This window comes from Lactuca sativa, chromosome 2, assembly GCF_002870075.4.
Source record: "Lactuca sativa cultivar Salinas chromosome 2, Lsat_Salinas_v11, whole genome shotgun sequence".
NCBI lineage: Eukaryota > Viridiplantae > Streptophyta > Magnoliopsida > Asterales > Asteraceae > Lactuca > Lactuca sativa.
In genome coordinates, this window is record NC_056624.2 from 183,459,221 (window position 1) to 183,476,794 (window position 17,574).

General features: G+C 42.1%; 1 protein-coding gene across 1 annotated transcript; it reads left to right on the forward strand.

The window, feature by feature from the left end:
* The first annotated feature begins 1,962 nt into the window (after window positions 1–1,962).
* LOC111921599 (ABC transporter B family member 19) lies at window positions 1,963–8,600 on the forward strand. Its single transcript, XM_023917184.3, has 9 exons — window positions 1,963–2,381; window positions 2,549–2,603; window positions 2,914–3,089; window positions 3,256–3,456; window positions 3,769–4,028; window positions 4,133–4,449; window positions 4,706–5,749; window positions 5,823–6,064; window positions 7,246–8,600. The coding sequence occupies exons 1-9, from the start codon at window positions 2,139–2,141 to the stop codon at window positions 8,455–8,457; spliced, it is 3,750 nt and encodes a 1,249-aa protein (XP_023772952.1). The 5' UTR covers window positions 1,963–2,138; the 3' UTR covers window positions 8,458–8,600.
* The last annotated feature ends 8,974 nt before the right edge of the window (window positions 8,601–17,574 follow it).

Here is a 17,574-nt window from a genome sequence, read left to right on the forward strand (position 1 = left end):
TTTCAGAAACCACAGGAACCATTTTGAAGTTTTGTCTATATTTATCCTATGAGACCATTCAACTTGAAAGATAAGGATAAAAGATCATATTTGAAGATATATATATATATATATATATATATATATATATATATATATATATATGTGTGTGTGTGTGTGTGTGTGTGTGTGTGTGTGTGTGTGTGTGTGTGTGTGTGTGAAATGATGATCAAGTCATAAGTCATACATATCTTGTTATGGGTTGTGACTCATTAAAAATATTGATTATCAGTTAGATTAAAAATATATTTCTTTCAATCAAATAAAATATTTTTATGGAAGCTTTTCTTTTTTTTGTTAAGATCAGTCGTGTATGAGGGGTGTTACACAACCTATGAATCTACCTCTGGTAAGAAGATAACACAAAAACAGACAATATTATCATTCACTAATTCGGAAAAATTCAAACCCTTAAGTACATATGATAAGTCAACGACCTTCACAAACACACCTATAGAATCCATCATGCTCTTGCTAATGCATGGTGAAAGAAGCATAACCGAGTGATAAGGCATAACTCTCATCGTCCAAAACACATACGATAACCTCCAACCTAAAGTCATATCCCCTTATTGGTCAAGTGTGTGTTTATGGTAAATCTTGATGTCGAGAATCAACTAAAATAGGAGAAAGGCTCTAAAAGTGGTTTGGATATTCAACAACATACCATAACATATGCTCCTAAACAATTAAAAAAGAACGTAAGATACGCTTAATTTCTCCTTGATCACTTTTGTAATGGCTACATTGTCGTTAATGGTCACAATTCTCCGGTAATAATAACCTTGATCGGCAAATCAAATAACACTGAATAATTGTACAACAGCGATACATGTAATTAATACAAAGAAAACTTGAAAATCGAAAAAAAGACATTGCACAAGATACGTTAGAGTTTTGTATATTCCTTGTTTGCAAATATGCAAGTGGGTAGATATTTAATAAACTAATATTTTGGTTAAATAAAGATACAATCATATAGACTTAATATGTTATATAATCAAAACATAACTTGGAAAATTGTGATATTTTTTTGCGAAATTCGTTTGAGTTTCGCAAAATCTTTCTACCGTATGAAAGATAATTCGATATAAATACAATAAATTAACAACTTAGTTAAATAAATATACAACCAAATTGATCACACATGCTCAATAATCAAAATATAACTTAAAACGACATAAAAAAGACAATCCATGAAATTAGGTTATGGTTTCATGAAATGCCCTGGTTCGCGAAACAATTGCTAAGTAAAGATCCTGTCACTAAGTTAGTAGTTTGGTGAAGTGGACATACAACCACACAGTTATCAAACATGTGATTTAATCGGAGTATAACTTGAAAAAAAATGTGTAAAGTATCGCAAAATTGGGAATAGCTACAAGTAGAACCCCAAGAGAATTTTAGCTGCGTAAATCATTTGCCATAAAGTTACATGAAAATATGTGGTAAAGAGAATTTTGAATGTGTTTGCGAAAAGATGTCACACAACATTAAAATATGTTTAGATTATATAAAGATGATCATTCGTTTCCAGAATCAGAAAATCCATATTCTCAATTATGTTGTCATTTCTATATACATGTTAAAAAGATAACCAAGATAACACACTTCTCATTTTAATAATTTTGTGATTAGCCCTATTAAAAGTTGATTAAAGTTTTTGCTTAAGAAAATTTGGTATGAAGTACAACGCAGTGGATGCATTTAACATGATTAATGGAAGCACTTTTTGTTCGGGAAATGCACGCGGCGAGAAATGGGATGAATCAGTTCGAATTGGGTCACAGTACAACCAATGAAGTCGATATAGTACAAGTAAAACTGAGTTTTTGAAATTCCCGTTTTGTCATTTAACTACACCCTTAACCAAACCATGGTTAAATTGTCCCTTCTCTTTTATATAACCAACCTCACCTCTCCCCTCTACACTTCACCTCGTTTGACCACAAGTCCAGTCTCATTCAGACTCAGCACACCCAACTCTGAACCACTCTTTCATGGCGTTTGATCTGCTCTCAATATTCTCGTTGTCTCATTTTTGAAGAAGTCCAGTACACAACCGGAGACTGAGCGTGCTGCCGTGGAGGTTTAGTAAAATGGCGGAGACGGTGAAGGCAATGCCGGCACAGGCGGAAAAGAAGAAAGAGCAGAGTCTTCCGTTCTACCAACTTTTTTCATTTGCAGATAAGTTAGATTACGTTCTCATGATCTTCGGTAGCATCGGTGCCATTGTTCACGGATCTTCCATGCCTGTATTTTTCCTCTTGTTCGGTCAAATGGTTAATGGATTCGGCAAAAACCAAACTGATTTGAGCACCATGACTCATGAAGTATCTAAGGTGATTCATTATTGCTACATCCGTTTCATATTAAGCGAGTTTCTTCATCAACGGAGAAACCTCAACTAATCTGAAACGGAGGAAGTGTATCGTTGTATGCATTTTTCCTCATTTAATTTCATAATCGATTCAGATCTGATTGTTTTGTTTCCTCTAAATTAATGCAGTATGCTTTGTATTTCGTTTATCTCGGACTAGTCGTCTGCGTATCATCATATGCAGGTTAGTTACGCTACATTTGATCCGTTATCGTCTCTCGGTTTTCATTTTTTCAAGTTCTATTTTCCATAAGCAAGTTGTTTTGGAGCATTTATTATTTGCAAATGCTTATTTTAAGTCGGTTCACCACAGATCAGGTGCACGTGGCTACTATTCTTTTCATCTCTCACTTGGTCAATTTCTCCTTCATATTTTAATGCGCAACAACACAAATCACCGTCATCGTCTTAAATTCCGTAACTAGTTTTTCATCTAAAGTTACCTGATCTAAACAGTTAACTAACTAATTCTGTATAAAATTGAAAATGAACAGAGATTGGATGTTGGATGTATACTGGAGAAAGGCAAGTGAGTGCGTTGAGGAAGAGGTACTTGGAAGCCGTTCTGAAACAGGACGTAGGATTTTACGATACAGATGCAAGAACAGGCGATATCGTTTTTGGTGTTTCAACAGACACTCTCCTTGTCCAAGATGCCATTAGCGAGAAGGTAATAAGTAATAACAATATCTCTCCATTTTATGATTTCTCAGGTTTCGTACGTGCATGTTAGCATAGATAGATTAACCTGCGCCGGTCAAAGAGCATCTTTGAAGATCTCTAAAATTTAGGCCCACAAATTGAATGCTCACTACCAATTTACTCATCAATTTTAGGTTGGAAACTTCATCCATTACCTTTCGACATTTTTGGCTGGATTGGTGGTCGGTTTTGTGTCTGCTTGGAAGCTAGCTTTACTCAGCATTGCAGTGATACCGGGAATTGCATTTGCCGGTGGCTTATACGCATATACTCTCACCGGTCTCACCTCCAAGAGCCGTGAATCCTACGCCAATGCCGGCATCATCGCTGAGGAGGTCATCCCAAGCTACTCTCTTCACATCAATTAATTTCTTAATTTTTCTTACTTTTTACTAAAAATAAATCATGAATACTTTAAGTTGATTTTTCACCCCTACCCTTTGTTATCATACAATACGTAGCATGCGTTGTAATGATAAGGAACACCTTCCCTCTTATGGTTCTTTCTTTACTTTAACCCCTTACTTTTGGTCTCTTGTTTCCGTAGTGTGGTGATTACTGATCAATTATTAATCAACACCTAATTTCATCATATACGTACACATGGTCTTTGAATTTTCTTTTAATTTTTAATTTTATTTCAACAGGCAATTGCGCAAGTTAGAACTGTGTACTCATATGTTGGGGAGACGAAGGCCCTTAATTCCTATTCCGATGCAATACAACACACATTGAAGCTGGGTTACAAGGCTGGAATGGCAAAAGGATTAGGGCTCGGATGTACATATGGAATAGCTTGCATGTCTTGGGCACTTGTTTTCTGGTATGCAGGTGTCTTTATAAGAAACGGACAAACCGACGGTGGAAAAGCATTCACAGCCATTTTCTCTGCCATTGTTGGTGGAATGTAAGATTCTATAACATTACATCATTAATTAATTAATTAAATCTCGTGTTTACCAAATCAAATTAATTAAATAATATTGGTTGATCTTGATCATATCATAACAGGAGTCTAGGGCAGTCATTTTCGAATCTTGGAGCATTTAGCAAAGGGAAAGCAGCTGGATACAAGTTGTTTGAAATTATTAAGCAAAAACCCACTATACATCACAACACTGTAAATGGGAAGTGTTTGACTGAAGTCAACGGGAATATCGAGTTCAAAGAAGTAACTTTTAGTTACCCTTCACGTCCAGATGTCATTATCTTTAGAAGCTTCTCCATATTCTTCCCGGCCGGAAAGACAGTTGCGGTGGTTGGCGGTAGTGGGTCCGGCAAAAGCACCGTTGTTTCCTTAATTGAAAGGTTTTACGATCCTAATCAAGGTACGTAGATATTAATTAAAGCCTAATTCATTTATTTCTTAAAATTACATTTTTAATCCTTGAATTCAATTGATTTTTACAGTTTTGGGTCCTAATAGGTTAAGGTTTTTGTAATGTTTTAGGTACATGTTACAAATAAAAATAAAATGAATACTTTTGTTCCTATAATTGGCTTTTTGCAATTACGATCCAATCAATATGGTCACCAAAAATATAATTTACTTATTTTTTAATTTTTATGATGGTTTTACTACAGGCCAAATACTGCTAGACAATGTGGACATAAAGACACTCCAACTTGAATGGCTACGTGATCAGATTGGTTTAGTAAACCAAGAACCCGCACTCTTCGCCACTACCATACTTGAAAACATACTTTACGGAAAACGAGATGCCACAATGGCTGACGTGGAATCCGCCACGTCAGCAGCGAATGCGCACAGTTTCATCACCCTTCTTCCTAATGGCTACAACACTCAAGTCGGCGAAAGAGGAATCCAACTATCTGGTGGTCAAAAACAAAGAATTGCAATTGCCAGAGCCATGTTAAAAAACCCTAAAATCCTACTTCTAGACGAAGCGACAAGCGCGCTGGATTCCGGTTCCGAGAGCATCGTACAGGAAGCTCTCGACCGGTTAATGATCGGGCGGACAACCGTTGTGGTCGCACATCGGTTGTCCACCATAAGAAATGTTGACTCGGTAGCTGTCATCCAACAAGGACATGTTGTTGAAACCGGAACACACGAAGAACTGATTTCAAAACCAGGGGCGTATGCGTCTTTAATCAGGTTTCAAGAAATGGCGGGAAATCGGGATTTTTCGAATCCTTCTACACGTAGGACACGGTCAACACGACTTAGCCATTCATTGTCGACAAAGTCTTTAAGTCTTAGATCTGGAAGTTTAAGGAATTTGAGTTATCAGTATAGTACTGGTGCGGATGGTCGTATTGAGATGATATCAAATGCTGAAACAGATAGAAAAAACCCGGCTCCGAGTGGGTATTTCTTCAGACTATTGAAGATGAATGCTCCCGAATGGCCTTATTCTATAATGGGCGCTGTGGGGTCCGTGCTTTCGGGATTTATCGGTCCCACATTCGCGATTGTTATGAGTAATATGATTGAGGTTTTTTACTATGATAACCCTGATAAAATGGAGAGTAAAACCAAAGAATGTGTTTTCATCTACGTAGGAGCTGGTTTATATGCGGTTGTAGCGTATCTAATCCAACATTACTTCTTTAGTATCATGGGCGAGAATCTCACTACACGAGTAAGACGAATGATGCTAGCAGGTATTTCCTTTTTTCAAATTTCAGTAAATTAACAACATTGTTACATTGATTTTAATAAAAATTTGATTTTCAGCGATAATGAGGAATGAAGTTGGATGGTTCGATGAAGAAGAGCATAACTCGAGTTTAGTTGCAGCCCGATTAGCGACAGACGCCGCAGATGTGAAGTCAGCCATTGCTGAAAGGATCTCGGTTATATTGCAGAACATGACTTCACTCCTGACGTCATTTGTGGTTGCGTTTATAGTGGAATGGAGGGTTTCGCTTCTTATTCTTGGCACCTTCCCTCTTCTTGTTCTGGCTCATTTTGCTCAGGTGCGTACGTGCTGCTATTAAGTATTAATTAAATTAACTTAATTATATACTCTAATTATATGATTTCACATAAAAAAGTGTCAGATTACTTTGAGCTTGTTTTTGAAGTTTCAAAACCCATTCGAATCTTGACTCGAATAACGACAACTATGGTATAGTAACGAAGGCACAGTTCTGGTGTCTTACACGTGCTGACTCTAATTTAGTAATCTGTATTCATGCTTCCCCGAAGCTCAGACCTGAATCTTTTTTCGTAATATAATAATTTTGCTAACAAACAAAACCTAAAATTAAAAAAGTTAGTAAAAGATTCTTTTCACGACAATCAACTTCATTTCCTGTTAAAAATTTCCAACTCTTCTTTATTGAGCCCTTCAAAACTTTCTTGAACTTTGTCCATCCAATCAACATGAATTTCTCCTCATTTATATCTTTCCATAACAAAAATTAATTCGACCTTTAAAAGATACCAAATTATCAGATTTCAATTCTATCACAAAATGAAGTAATGTCAGGAATTTTAATTTTTTAGTAAAAATTACTCTTAAAAAATTATATTTTATTTGAGTTTTGGTAAATGTTATTATTTCTTTCAAATCTAAAAATAAAAGATATCAAAGTGAGTGTAACACCTCAATTAAACACATTGTAGGAGACTGTAAAATGTTACCAGAGATTCTTAACTCGTGATCTAATAAATGAATGACAGCATCAATTAATTAAATCTCTAGTTTTCAATTTACAAATTCAATTCAATGTGAGTGAGGATGAAGATGTCAGAAAAGCCATATGGTATTCACTCACCTTCTATCATTCCTGAGTAGTTTTTGGCTGCATTTACCCTGTCACCAGTGACTCTTTGTCTATTTTCGGGTACTGTAGTACTGAATCACTGACGCCATTGCCTCCGTATTTTTTTAAATAGTCTTTCGGATTTTAGCATGCTCACCAGTCACCATTCACACTTCACAGCGACATACGACTTGTTACCATCTGTTTCCTTTTGTCCTATACTTATTACACTTACGGGACCACCTTTCAATTTAACTTATCATCTGTGCGCTTTTCAATAACCACCAGAACTGTCCCTTTTTATTTACCATATGTGGGGACACCTGGTGCTCTTATTATTATTTTGTGTTTTTTTATCTAATAAATTTTTAATTAATCGTAATTTACAGCAACTTTCACTAAAAGGCTTCGCCGGAGACACGGCCAAAGCACATGCGAAAACCAGCATGATCGCCGGAGAAGGAGTGAGCAACATTCGAACCATCGCAGCCTTTAACGCCCAAGACAAAATCCTGTCCTTATTCTCCGACGAACTTCGTGTCCCACAGAAGCAAAGCCTTCGACGGAGTCAAATCTCCGGTATCCTGTTTGGCGTCTCCCAACTCGCTCTTTTCGCCTCCGAAGCCCTAATCCTCTGGTACGGCGCACATCTCGTTAAAAACGGTGTCTCCACTTTCTCAAAAGTCATCAAAGTGTTTGTCGTTTTAGTCATCACCGCTAATTCGGTAGCGGAAACGGTTAGCCTCGCTCCGGAGATTATCAGAGGCGGTGAAGCCATCGGCTCTGTGTTTTCCGTTCTCGATAGGTCAACCAGGATCGACCCCGACGATCCAGATTCCGAGCCTGTGGAAACGATTAGAGGCGAAATCGAGTTACGTCATGTTGACTTTTCGTATCCTTCGAGACCTGACGTCATTATATTCAAGGATCTGAGTCTTAGAATCCGATCAGGCCAGAGCCAAGCGTTAGTCGGAGCCAGTGGTTGCGGGAAAAGTTCAATAATCGCACTCATCGAACGATTCTACGATCCATCCGCCGGAAAAGTTATGATCGACGGAAAAGACATCAGAAGGTTAAACCTCCGGTCGCTTCGTGCGAAAATCGGATTAGTCCAACAAGAGCCGGCCTTATTCGCGGCTAGCATAATGGAGAACATCGCGTACGGGAAAGAGGGAGCAACGGAGGCGGAAGTGATTGAAGCGGCGCGTGCAGCAAACGTTCATGTATTCGTTAGCGGTTTGCCTCAAGGGTATAAAACTCCGGTAGGTGAGAGAGGGGTTCAGTTATCCGGAGGGCAAAAACAGAGGATTGCAATAGCGAGGGCTGTTTTGAAAGATCCGACGATTCTGTTACTAGATGAGGCGACGAGTGCCCTAGATGCTGAATCGGAGTGTGTGCTTCAGGAAGCACTTGAACGGCTGATGAGAGGGCGGACGACGGTGCTAGTGGCCCACCGGTTATCGACGATACGAGGCGTGGATAATATTGGAGTGGTTCAAGACGGTCGGATTGTGGAACAAGGCAGCCATGGGGAATTGTTGAGCCGTGGCGCTGATGGGGCCTACTCACGCTTGTTGCAGCTACAACACCATCGGATATGATTATATGAAAATTTGGGGGTTGTTTTTTTATTAATATAGAATCAAAGAGATGAATGATATGCATGATGGTATGTATGGAATGAACGGATCTAGTAATTAAATTGTGTTTATGTCTTTTAATTTAATCATTGGTTTTTATATCATGTCTCATACATGAGCTCTATTTGGTTGATTCGCTATTTTAATTTTAAAGATATGTAAATCCTTCTTAAACTTTATAACTTACAAAACTAAACAATGCTCGTGAGTGATACCATTCATCTTATTATATTCATCCAAAGTGACTGGAACGCCTCCAAAATAATGACATAATTTTTTTATTAATAAATCCTTAATACATTTCTTTCTCATGAAACCAAGGTAACCAAGAGTTAGCAAAAACATTATTAAATCAGAGTAATTCACATACTGCGGAAAACATGTAGTGTGTGCTATGCATTTGTCCCGAGCTCTTTCAATTGAAAACCGGAGTATCTAAAACATAAACTGAAAACTGTAAACATAAAGTTTATTGAGTTCCCCAAAATACCATAAAGATACAACCACAGAATATCATGCAACATACGTATAATTATCATGGGCTCCTCGACATGGTCTTTATCCGGAATGGCATGGGCTCCCCTCATGGTCTTTGCCTGGAATGTCATGGGTACCCTCTATGGTCTGATATCCAACTGCCTCGGGCTACCCCCGGGGTCTTCCATGCAAGTATCGATGACAACTAGCATACCACATATCACAGAACAACTATCATACCATATAGAAATAATGGGCCGACGTTTGGTGCCTTCGACCCATGGATATAGTGAGGAGACTCACCTCGCACTGCGGAAGCTCACTGAAAGAATCCCTAGCTGCTGTTGTAACACCCATAAAAATCATGCCAATTTAAAACTTTTTAAATCATTCGAAACCAATAATTATTACAAAATTGTTTTTAAAATATTTTCATGTCAGAGCATCCCAGAATCAAATCATAAAAATATAAGGAGGTGCACGATCACGCCTTCGCCCTCCCGCAATCATCAGAAATACCTGAAACAAAATTAACAACTGTAAGCCCGAAGCTTAAAGTGTTCCCCCAAAATACAACCACCATACAATCGTAATCATATCATAGCAAATAAACATCATGCATAATGAGCCATCAGCCTGACTGGACCGCCTCGCAGGGCCATCAGTCTATCGGGACCGCTCTCCGAGCCATCGGCACGTCTGGACCACCTCGCAGGGCCTTCAGCCTATCCGAAACGCTCATCGGGCCTTTGGTCTGACTAGTATGCCCTAACCGGGTCTGTAGTCTATCCGGTCCACCTTGGGTATGTTGGCGCAAGAACAAAGCATGACCGCCTCAACCCAACCCCCAATCAAACAATCATGTCCACATAAATATTCCACACTAGCTAGCATCTACAAACAGTCATACAGATCTAACAGATCACTAACACAATATCATCCTATAACCAGGATACCGACCTAACTGGTCACTAACATAACATCATCCTATATACCAGGATACCGACCTAACACGTCACTAAGCATATTATCATGAAATAAACCCGGATACAAATCCGAAAAGGGCCGACATTTGTACCTTAGACCCTGTTGATATAATGAGAAGAACTCACCTCACAAGTAATGCTGAACTGGACTGAAAATCTCCGACCACTGTCTCACCGAAAATCCCAAACTATCCAAAATAACAAATACCAAGTCAACACATGGGATATTAATCTTGACTAAGGGTCCACATAATCCATTTTGCCTTTTCTCTAATTTGGGCCAAGGCCCAATATCAAATTCACTATCCAAAAGTTCATATACATAAGTCCTATTATTGGCCCAATTTTCCCAATTGGGCCCCAACTCCCAATTCGGGCCTCATTTTAAGATCTATTACCACTAATGGCCTAAAACACATTTATTCAGAAAGCCCAGCAAGGTTCATGTCAAACTGGCCCAAAAGGCATCCAATATCGAAGCTCAAGTCGTCAAAAGCCCAACAGAGGGCGTACGCGGGGCGTACTCCTCTGGTACGCTTGGCGTACTTCCATTTTGCGTTGACCACCATCGAGAGGTTGACTCAGTACGCTGGGCGTATAGAAATTACGCGGGGTGTACGCAAGGTTTCACCAAAACCTGAATAAGTGCTTAATGGCTTAAGCACTTAAGCCCAAACTCCAGATCCATCGACCAAATGTGCCTTAGAACCATAAAGTCTTGAACTTTAAGACTTTGGACGTCCAGAAAGTTCTTAATACATGGTCTTAATCCATTAAGACCTTTCTACCACATGCATGGGGGCACTATTAGCCATTGGGACATCATTTTTATCACTTAGGGCCCTTTCTAGGGTCTGAAAGGACAACTTATCTTGTTCAAAACATAACATGCACCAACTTGGGACTTTTGGGACAAGAAATGGTTTCATAAAGCTAGCATGGCAAGATCTACATCATACAAGCTTAAAGGTTGGAGCTTTTTACCTACTTGAGCTTCTATAGCACAAAGAAACCTCAGATCTACAAGCTTGTCTTCCTTCTACAACTTCTTGATGCAACACTTTCTTCTCCAACTACTCAAAACACACACTTTTAGCTCACACCCTCACGAAAGGGGTTAGGGTTTGGGGAAAATGGCTCAAAGTTATGGAGGTTGAAATGATGGAGGGTTTTGAACTCATAAGGATGTTTATATAGCACCCAAACCCTAAATATTAGGGTTTCCATCTGACGTGAGTACGCTTAGCGTACACAAGTGTACGCCCAGCGTACTAGGGCGAGCCTATTACGCTCATAGTACCTTATGTAAGCTTAGCATACTCTTTGTAACACCGTAAAATTTAAACAATTTTTTTCACCCTTTTTTTTAAAAGAAAACATAAAGCATCATTCACATTCATTTTTCAAAACATTGTATCAACTTCATCCCAATACAAAACCCCAAGATCAAACATATGAACTCCAGTGTGCGTGTGTACGAGTCATGCCGGCGCCTTCCCGCGATCATTGCTGGTACCTGAAACACCACACATAACACTGTAAGCATATATGCTTAGTGAGTTCCCCAAAATACCACATAAACACATATCAGCCACTCAAGACTGTAACTCTGTTGACCCTCTGGTCGAATATCTCCGTGGGACCCTCTTGGTCCCATAACTCTGTGGACCCACTGGTCCTAACTCTGTAAACTCTAAATCATGCATATCACATATCACAATAAATCACAACACATAGTAACATGCAAATACACTGGCATATAACTCTAAAATACTATGCCATATAATTCTGTTACCACACTAGGTAAAGTATAGTGAAAAGACTCACCTCAGATGTCTCGGTAAATCTTTGACTCGGTAGAAATACGATCTAGCCTCCGCCTAATCACATAAAGTAAATACTCTCATAAATATACTATACTCAACCCTATCTTAGCACCCTCAGAAGGGTAAAAGACCATTTTACCCCTCTCTTGGCTTAAAGGCCACATTGTTGACCAAACCCTAAAAGTCAACAAAAGTCATCGGTCAATGGCACCACTGCCGACTCGTCGGCTATACACTTTCTTAGCTGCGACATGTGGAAAGTGTCATGGATATGACCCAACTCTACAGGTAACTCCAAACGGTAGGCTACCCTGCCTACTCTCGCGATCACCCTGAAAGGACCAATATATCGGGGCCCCAACTTGCCCCTGTTCCTGAATCGAATCACTCCTTTCCAAGGAGAGACCTTCAGGAGCACGAAGTCGCCGACCTGAAATTCGAGCTCGGACCAGCGCCTGTCCGCATAACTCTTCTGACAACTTTGAGGGGTCAACAACCTCTGTCTGACCTGTTGAATCTGCTCTGTCGTCTATAGCACGATCTCAGTACTACCCATCACACGCTGCCCTACCTTTCCCCAGCAAATGGGGGTCCGACACCTCCTCCCATACAACAGTTCAAAGGGTGGCATACCAATGCTCGAATGATGGCTATTGTTGTAAGAAAACTCTGCCAAGGGCAAGTACGTGTCCCAACTCCCACCGAAATCTAACACACATGCTCGAAGCATGTCCTCGAGCGTCTGAATCATCCGTTCACTCTTCCCGTTAGTCTATGGGTGGTATGCGGTACTAAAATGCAATCTCGTACCCAATTCATCATGAAACTTCTTCTAGAATCTGTAAGTGAAATGTACATCTCGATCTGAGACAATTGAGATCGGCACTCCATGTCGCGATACCACCTCTCTCACGTACATCTCCGCCAACCTCTTCGCGGAAGAGCTCTCACTGATAGCAAGGAAATGAGCGCTCTTCGTCAACCTGTCCACAATCACCCAAATTGCATCAACACCTCTCGCAGTACTTGGCAATTTGGTGATGAAATCCATGGTAATTTGTTCCCATTTCCACTCGGGAATCTCTAACGGCTGCAGCTTACCATGTGGACGCTGGTGCTCGGCCTTAACCCTGCGACAGGTCAAGCATCTCTCTATAAACCATGCGACATCCCTCTTCATACAGGGCCACCAATACTCCCTCTTAAGATCCAAATACATCTTAGTGGCCCTGGGGTGGATCGAGAACTTCGATCGATGAGCCTCTTCCATCAAAATGGTACGCGTCCCGCCCACAAACGGTACCCATATCCGACCCTGAAATGTCATAAGCCCCCGGCTATCGGTAACGAACTTCAATACCAGCCCGACAACTCGCTCTCTCTTATGGCTTTCTGGCCTCACGGCCTCAACCTGGGCCCCACGAATAGTGTCCAACACCGGAGTCATCACTGTCAATCTCAAACAACCATCTCGCATCGGGGCGCCCTCTGCCCTACGGCTCAGTGCATCGGCTACAGCATTAGCCTTGCCCGGGTGGTACAGGATCTCACAATCGTAATCCTTCACCACATCCAACCATCTCCTCTGGCGCATATTCAGGTTGGGTTGATCCATTAGATACTTCAGGCTCTTGTGGTTCGTGTATATGGTACACTGAACCCCATACAGATAGTGACGCCAGATCTTTAGGTCGAAAATCACCGCCCCCAACTCCAGATCGTGGGTGGGATACCTCATCTCATGAGGCTTTAGCTGCCTCGATGCGTATGCTATCACATGACCCCTCTGCATAAGCACCGCTCCCAGCCCAAATATCGACGTGTCACAATACACTATGAAGTCCTCCATCCCCTCCGGAAGGGCTAACACCGAAGCCTCGCATAATCTCTGGCGAAGTGTCTCGAAGGAGGCCTACTGCTCTAGACCCCATGAAAAAGCAACACCCTTCCGGGTCAACTTGGTGAGTGGCACAGCGATCATGGAGAAATCCCTGATAAATCTACGATAATAACCAGCCAACCCTAGGAAACTCCTGATCTCGGTAGGTGACCTTGGCACCTCCCAACTCATCACTGCCTCAATCTTGGCCGGGTCGACCAATATCCCTTTCTGGTTCATGAGGTGCCCTAGGAACTGGACCTCTCGCAACTAAAAATCACACTTGGAGAATTTGGCATAAAGCCTCTCCGATCTCAGAACTCCGAGGATCTCCCACAAATGCTCCTCATGCTGCTCTCTGGATCTCGAATACACCAATATGTCGTCGATGAACACGATCACCGAGCGATCCAACATCAGCCTGCACACTCTGTTCATGAGATCCATGAACACCGCTGGTGCATTGGTGAGTCCGAAAGGCATCACCACGAACTCGTAATGCCCATAACGAGTCCTAAATGCTGTCTTCTGGATGTCCTCGTCTCGCACCCTCACCTGGTGATATCTCGACCTCAAATCGATCTTGGAGAACCAAGATGCTCCCTGCAACTGATCGAACACATTGTCGATCCTCGGCAACGGGTAACGGTTCTTGACCGTTAGCTTGTTCAACTCCCGGTAATCAATGCACATCCGGTATGAACCATCCTTCTTCTTGAAAAAAGGATAGGTGCTCCCCAAGGTGAGCTGCTCGGCCGAATAAACCCTTTCCCCAGCAGCTCCTGAAGCTGCGAGGATAACTCCTACATCTCTGGAGGCGCAAGGGGATAAGGCGCCTTGGCGATAGGCGCAGCCCCCAGAACCAAATCGATGCTGAACTCTACCTGCCTCTCGGGAGGCACACCTGGCAACTCTTCCGGAAATACATCCGGAAACTCGCGCACTATCGGAACCTCATCAACTGACCTCAGTCTCTCTAAATCAACCCTCGCATCCATCACATATGCTACAAATCCCCTACAACCCTGCTGTAGACTCTGTCTCGCTCTGGCGGCCGAACAAAATGCTGCGCTAGCACGTGTACCCTCGCCATACACTGTAAGAACTCCCCCACTGGGGTCTCGTATAGTCACCAGCTGTCTCTCGCAGTCGATGAGCGCTCCAACTTTGCTCAACCAGTCCATGCCCACGATGACACAGACATCTCCCATCGCAATAGGAACCATATCAATCGGAAACTCGACGCCGAAAATCTCGAGTACACATCCTCGGATCACTTCGGCAGCATATACCATCCTCTCGTCAGCTATGGAAACTCTCAGAGGTCGACTCAACGCCTCTTGGCTAATACTGATGTGCTAACTAAAAGCCAAAGATACAAAAGACCGACTCGCACCCGAGTCAAATAACACCAAGGCAGGTACATAATTTACAATAAAAGTACCTACGCATAACACAAAATAAACACAATGTCCCAACATTAAAATAAATACAAGAAAGGATACATACCAGCCACGACGTCGAGCACAGCGCGGACCTCCTCCGCAGTCAACTGAAAGGCTCTCCCTCGTGCCTTTGGTACCTCGGCCTTCACTGGCTGGCTCTCAGTAGCTCTGATAGCAGCAGGGGCAGATCCCTGAGGTGCTCCCTGGGCTGTCCCTCGCAACTGTGGACACTCTGCCTTGTGGTGTCCGGTCTGGTTGCAGTGAAAACATACTGCAAACCCCTTGGGGCAATCCTTGGCCATATGCCCCTCCTTGCCACATTTGTAGCAAGACCCCGCTCTGCACACCCCATCGTGGCTCTTGCCACAAGTGTGGCCCTTCTGACTCCCAGATCTTGAATCAACGGGCTTGGCCTGCTTGGCTGTTGGCTGAGACTGCGTCTGTCGCCGATCCCTCCCCTGAGACTCAGCCTCCTCCCTAGCCTGAGTCTCCAGCTCTATCTCCCTCTTTCGGGCATTTGCCTGAAGCTCAGCAAATGTCCGGTACGTTGAGTTTGCCACGAACTCCCATATATCCCTCCTCAAAATGCTCAGATATCGGCTCATACGTGTCTGCTCGGAGGACACGTGCTCTGGGTAGAACAACGCCCTCTCATGGAACATCCGAGTAATCGCCATAACAGACTTGGTACCCTACTTGAGGGTCAGAAACTCCTATTCTAATCGCTCCCTCTCCACCTGGGGAACGTACTCGTCTCGAAACATAGCAGTGAACCTCTCCCAGGTCACTGCAGCAAGCTCAGTAGGCATATAGTGTGCCGTCACAAACTTCCCCTAGTCCTTCACTCCCAAGCGAAGCTGGTTCAGCGCGAACCAGACTCTCAAATGCTCAGGAGATGAGAAAGTAAATAAACACCCCTCAATGTATGAAATCCACCTCATCACTGCAATCGGGTCCTGGGTCCCATCAAACTCCGGTGGTTTTGTGTTGCTGAACTCCCGGAACAGCAACGCATCACCACCCTGCGGTCTAGCCGCAGCTACAGCTGCAGTGGCCGCAACAACAACAACATCAGAAAGAGCAGCGTATCTCTCGTCAAATGTCTCTATCAGGGTGGTCTTGATGGACCCGAACATCTCTGGAATCTCAGCACGGATGGCGGCAGCCACCTCATTATGAATCATCTGGCGGAGCTCCTCCTCACTCACACCCCCTCCACTGGTCCCTGGTCTGTGGCGCGTTCCCACCATGATACCTCTCTGAAATACAACACAAGATATCAAGGACTCGCTCGAGCGTGCACACACTCGATACTCCCTAATCCTACTTGGTTTATGGTACCCTAAGGATTCTTACTTGGGTTGTGCACTGACCCGGTGCCTTCGGTAGTACGGGCCCAATACTACCGACCACACCGACTCAGCACTCATTCCAAGTCCTCCTCCTAGAGTCCCAAGTTTCCAGGCACTCTACTCACTTAAATCATGTGCTACTCACTAGCAGATATCTCATAAGCACCTTGCTGCTATCTAAACACTCTCAAACACTTCTAGCAGCAAAACCCCTAGACTAAGGCATCATATATCAGGCCACTCTAGTCCTAATAAGAATACCTAGTCTACTCTAGCATGCGTACCATAATTCATCATATAGCATAACATAACATATATGATAACACTTATTATAAGGGTATTTTGGGAAATCACCGTTCGGGCGCTGGCTGATCGTACACAAGAATCTACTCTGTTTGTCTGAAAACTCTTTTCAAAATTTTTACTTATTATCAAAATTTTCCTCAAATCCTCAGTTTGAGTTCAGATACGTCCGAAGATGCATCTGAATCCCTCAAACCAAGGCTCTGATACCAACTTGTAACACCGTAAAATTTAAACAAATTTTCTTTTTCACCTTTTTATTAAAAGAAAACATAAAGCATCATTCACATTCATTTTTCAAAACATTGTATCAACTTCATCCCAATACAAAACCCCAAGATCAAACATATGAACTCCAGTGTGCGTGTGTACGAGTCATGCCGACGCCTTCCCGCGATCATCGATGGTACCTAAAACACCACACATAACATTGTAAGCATAATTGCTTAGCGAGTTCCCCAAAATACCACATAAACACATATCAGCCACTCAAGACCGTAACTCTGTTGACCCTCTGGTCGAATATCTCCGTGGGACCCCCTTGGTCCCATAACTCTGTGGACCCACTAGTCCTAACTCTGTAAAACTCTGAATCATGCATATCACATATCACAATAAATCACAACACATAGTAACACGCAAATACACTGGAATATAACTCTAAAATACTCTGCCACATAATTCTATTACCACACTAGGTAAAGTATAGTGAGAAGACTCACCTCAGATGTCTCGGTAAATCTCTGACTCAGTAGAAATACGATCTAGCCTCCGCCTAATCACATAAAGTAAATACTCTCATAAATATAC

What these genes read in the sequence shown, in the direction of transcription:
- LOC111921599 (XM_023917184.3), top strand. Translation starts at nt 2,139, where the DNA reads ATGGCGGAGACGGTGAAGGCAATGCCGGCACAGGCGGAAAAGAAGAAA. An exon ending in TGACTCATGAAGTATCTAAG is followed by an intron (nt 2,382 to 2,548) that starts GTGATTCATTAT and finishes AAATTAATGCAG; the next exon opens with TATGCTTTGTATTTCGTTTA. An exon ending in AAGATGCCATTAGCGAGAAG is followed by an intron (nt 3,090 to 3,255) that starts GTAATAAGTAAT and finishes CATCAATTTTAG; the next exon opens with GTTGGAAACTTCATCCATTA.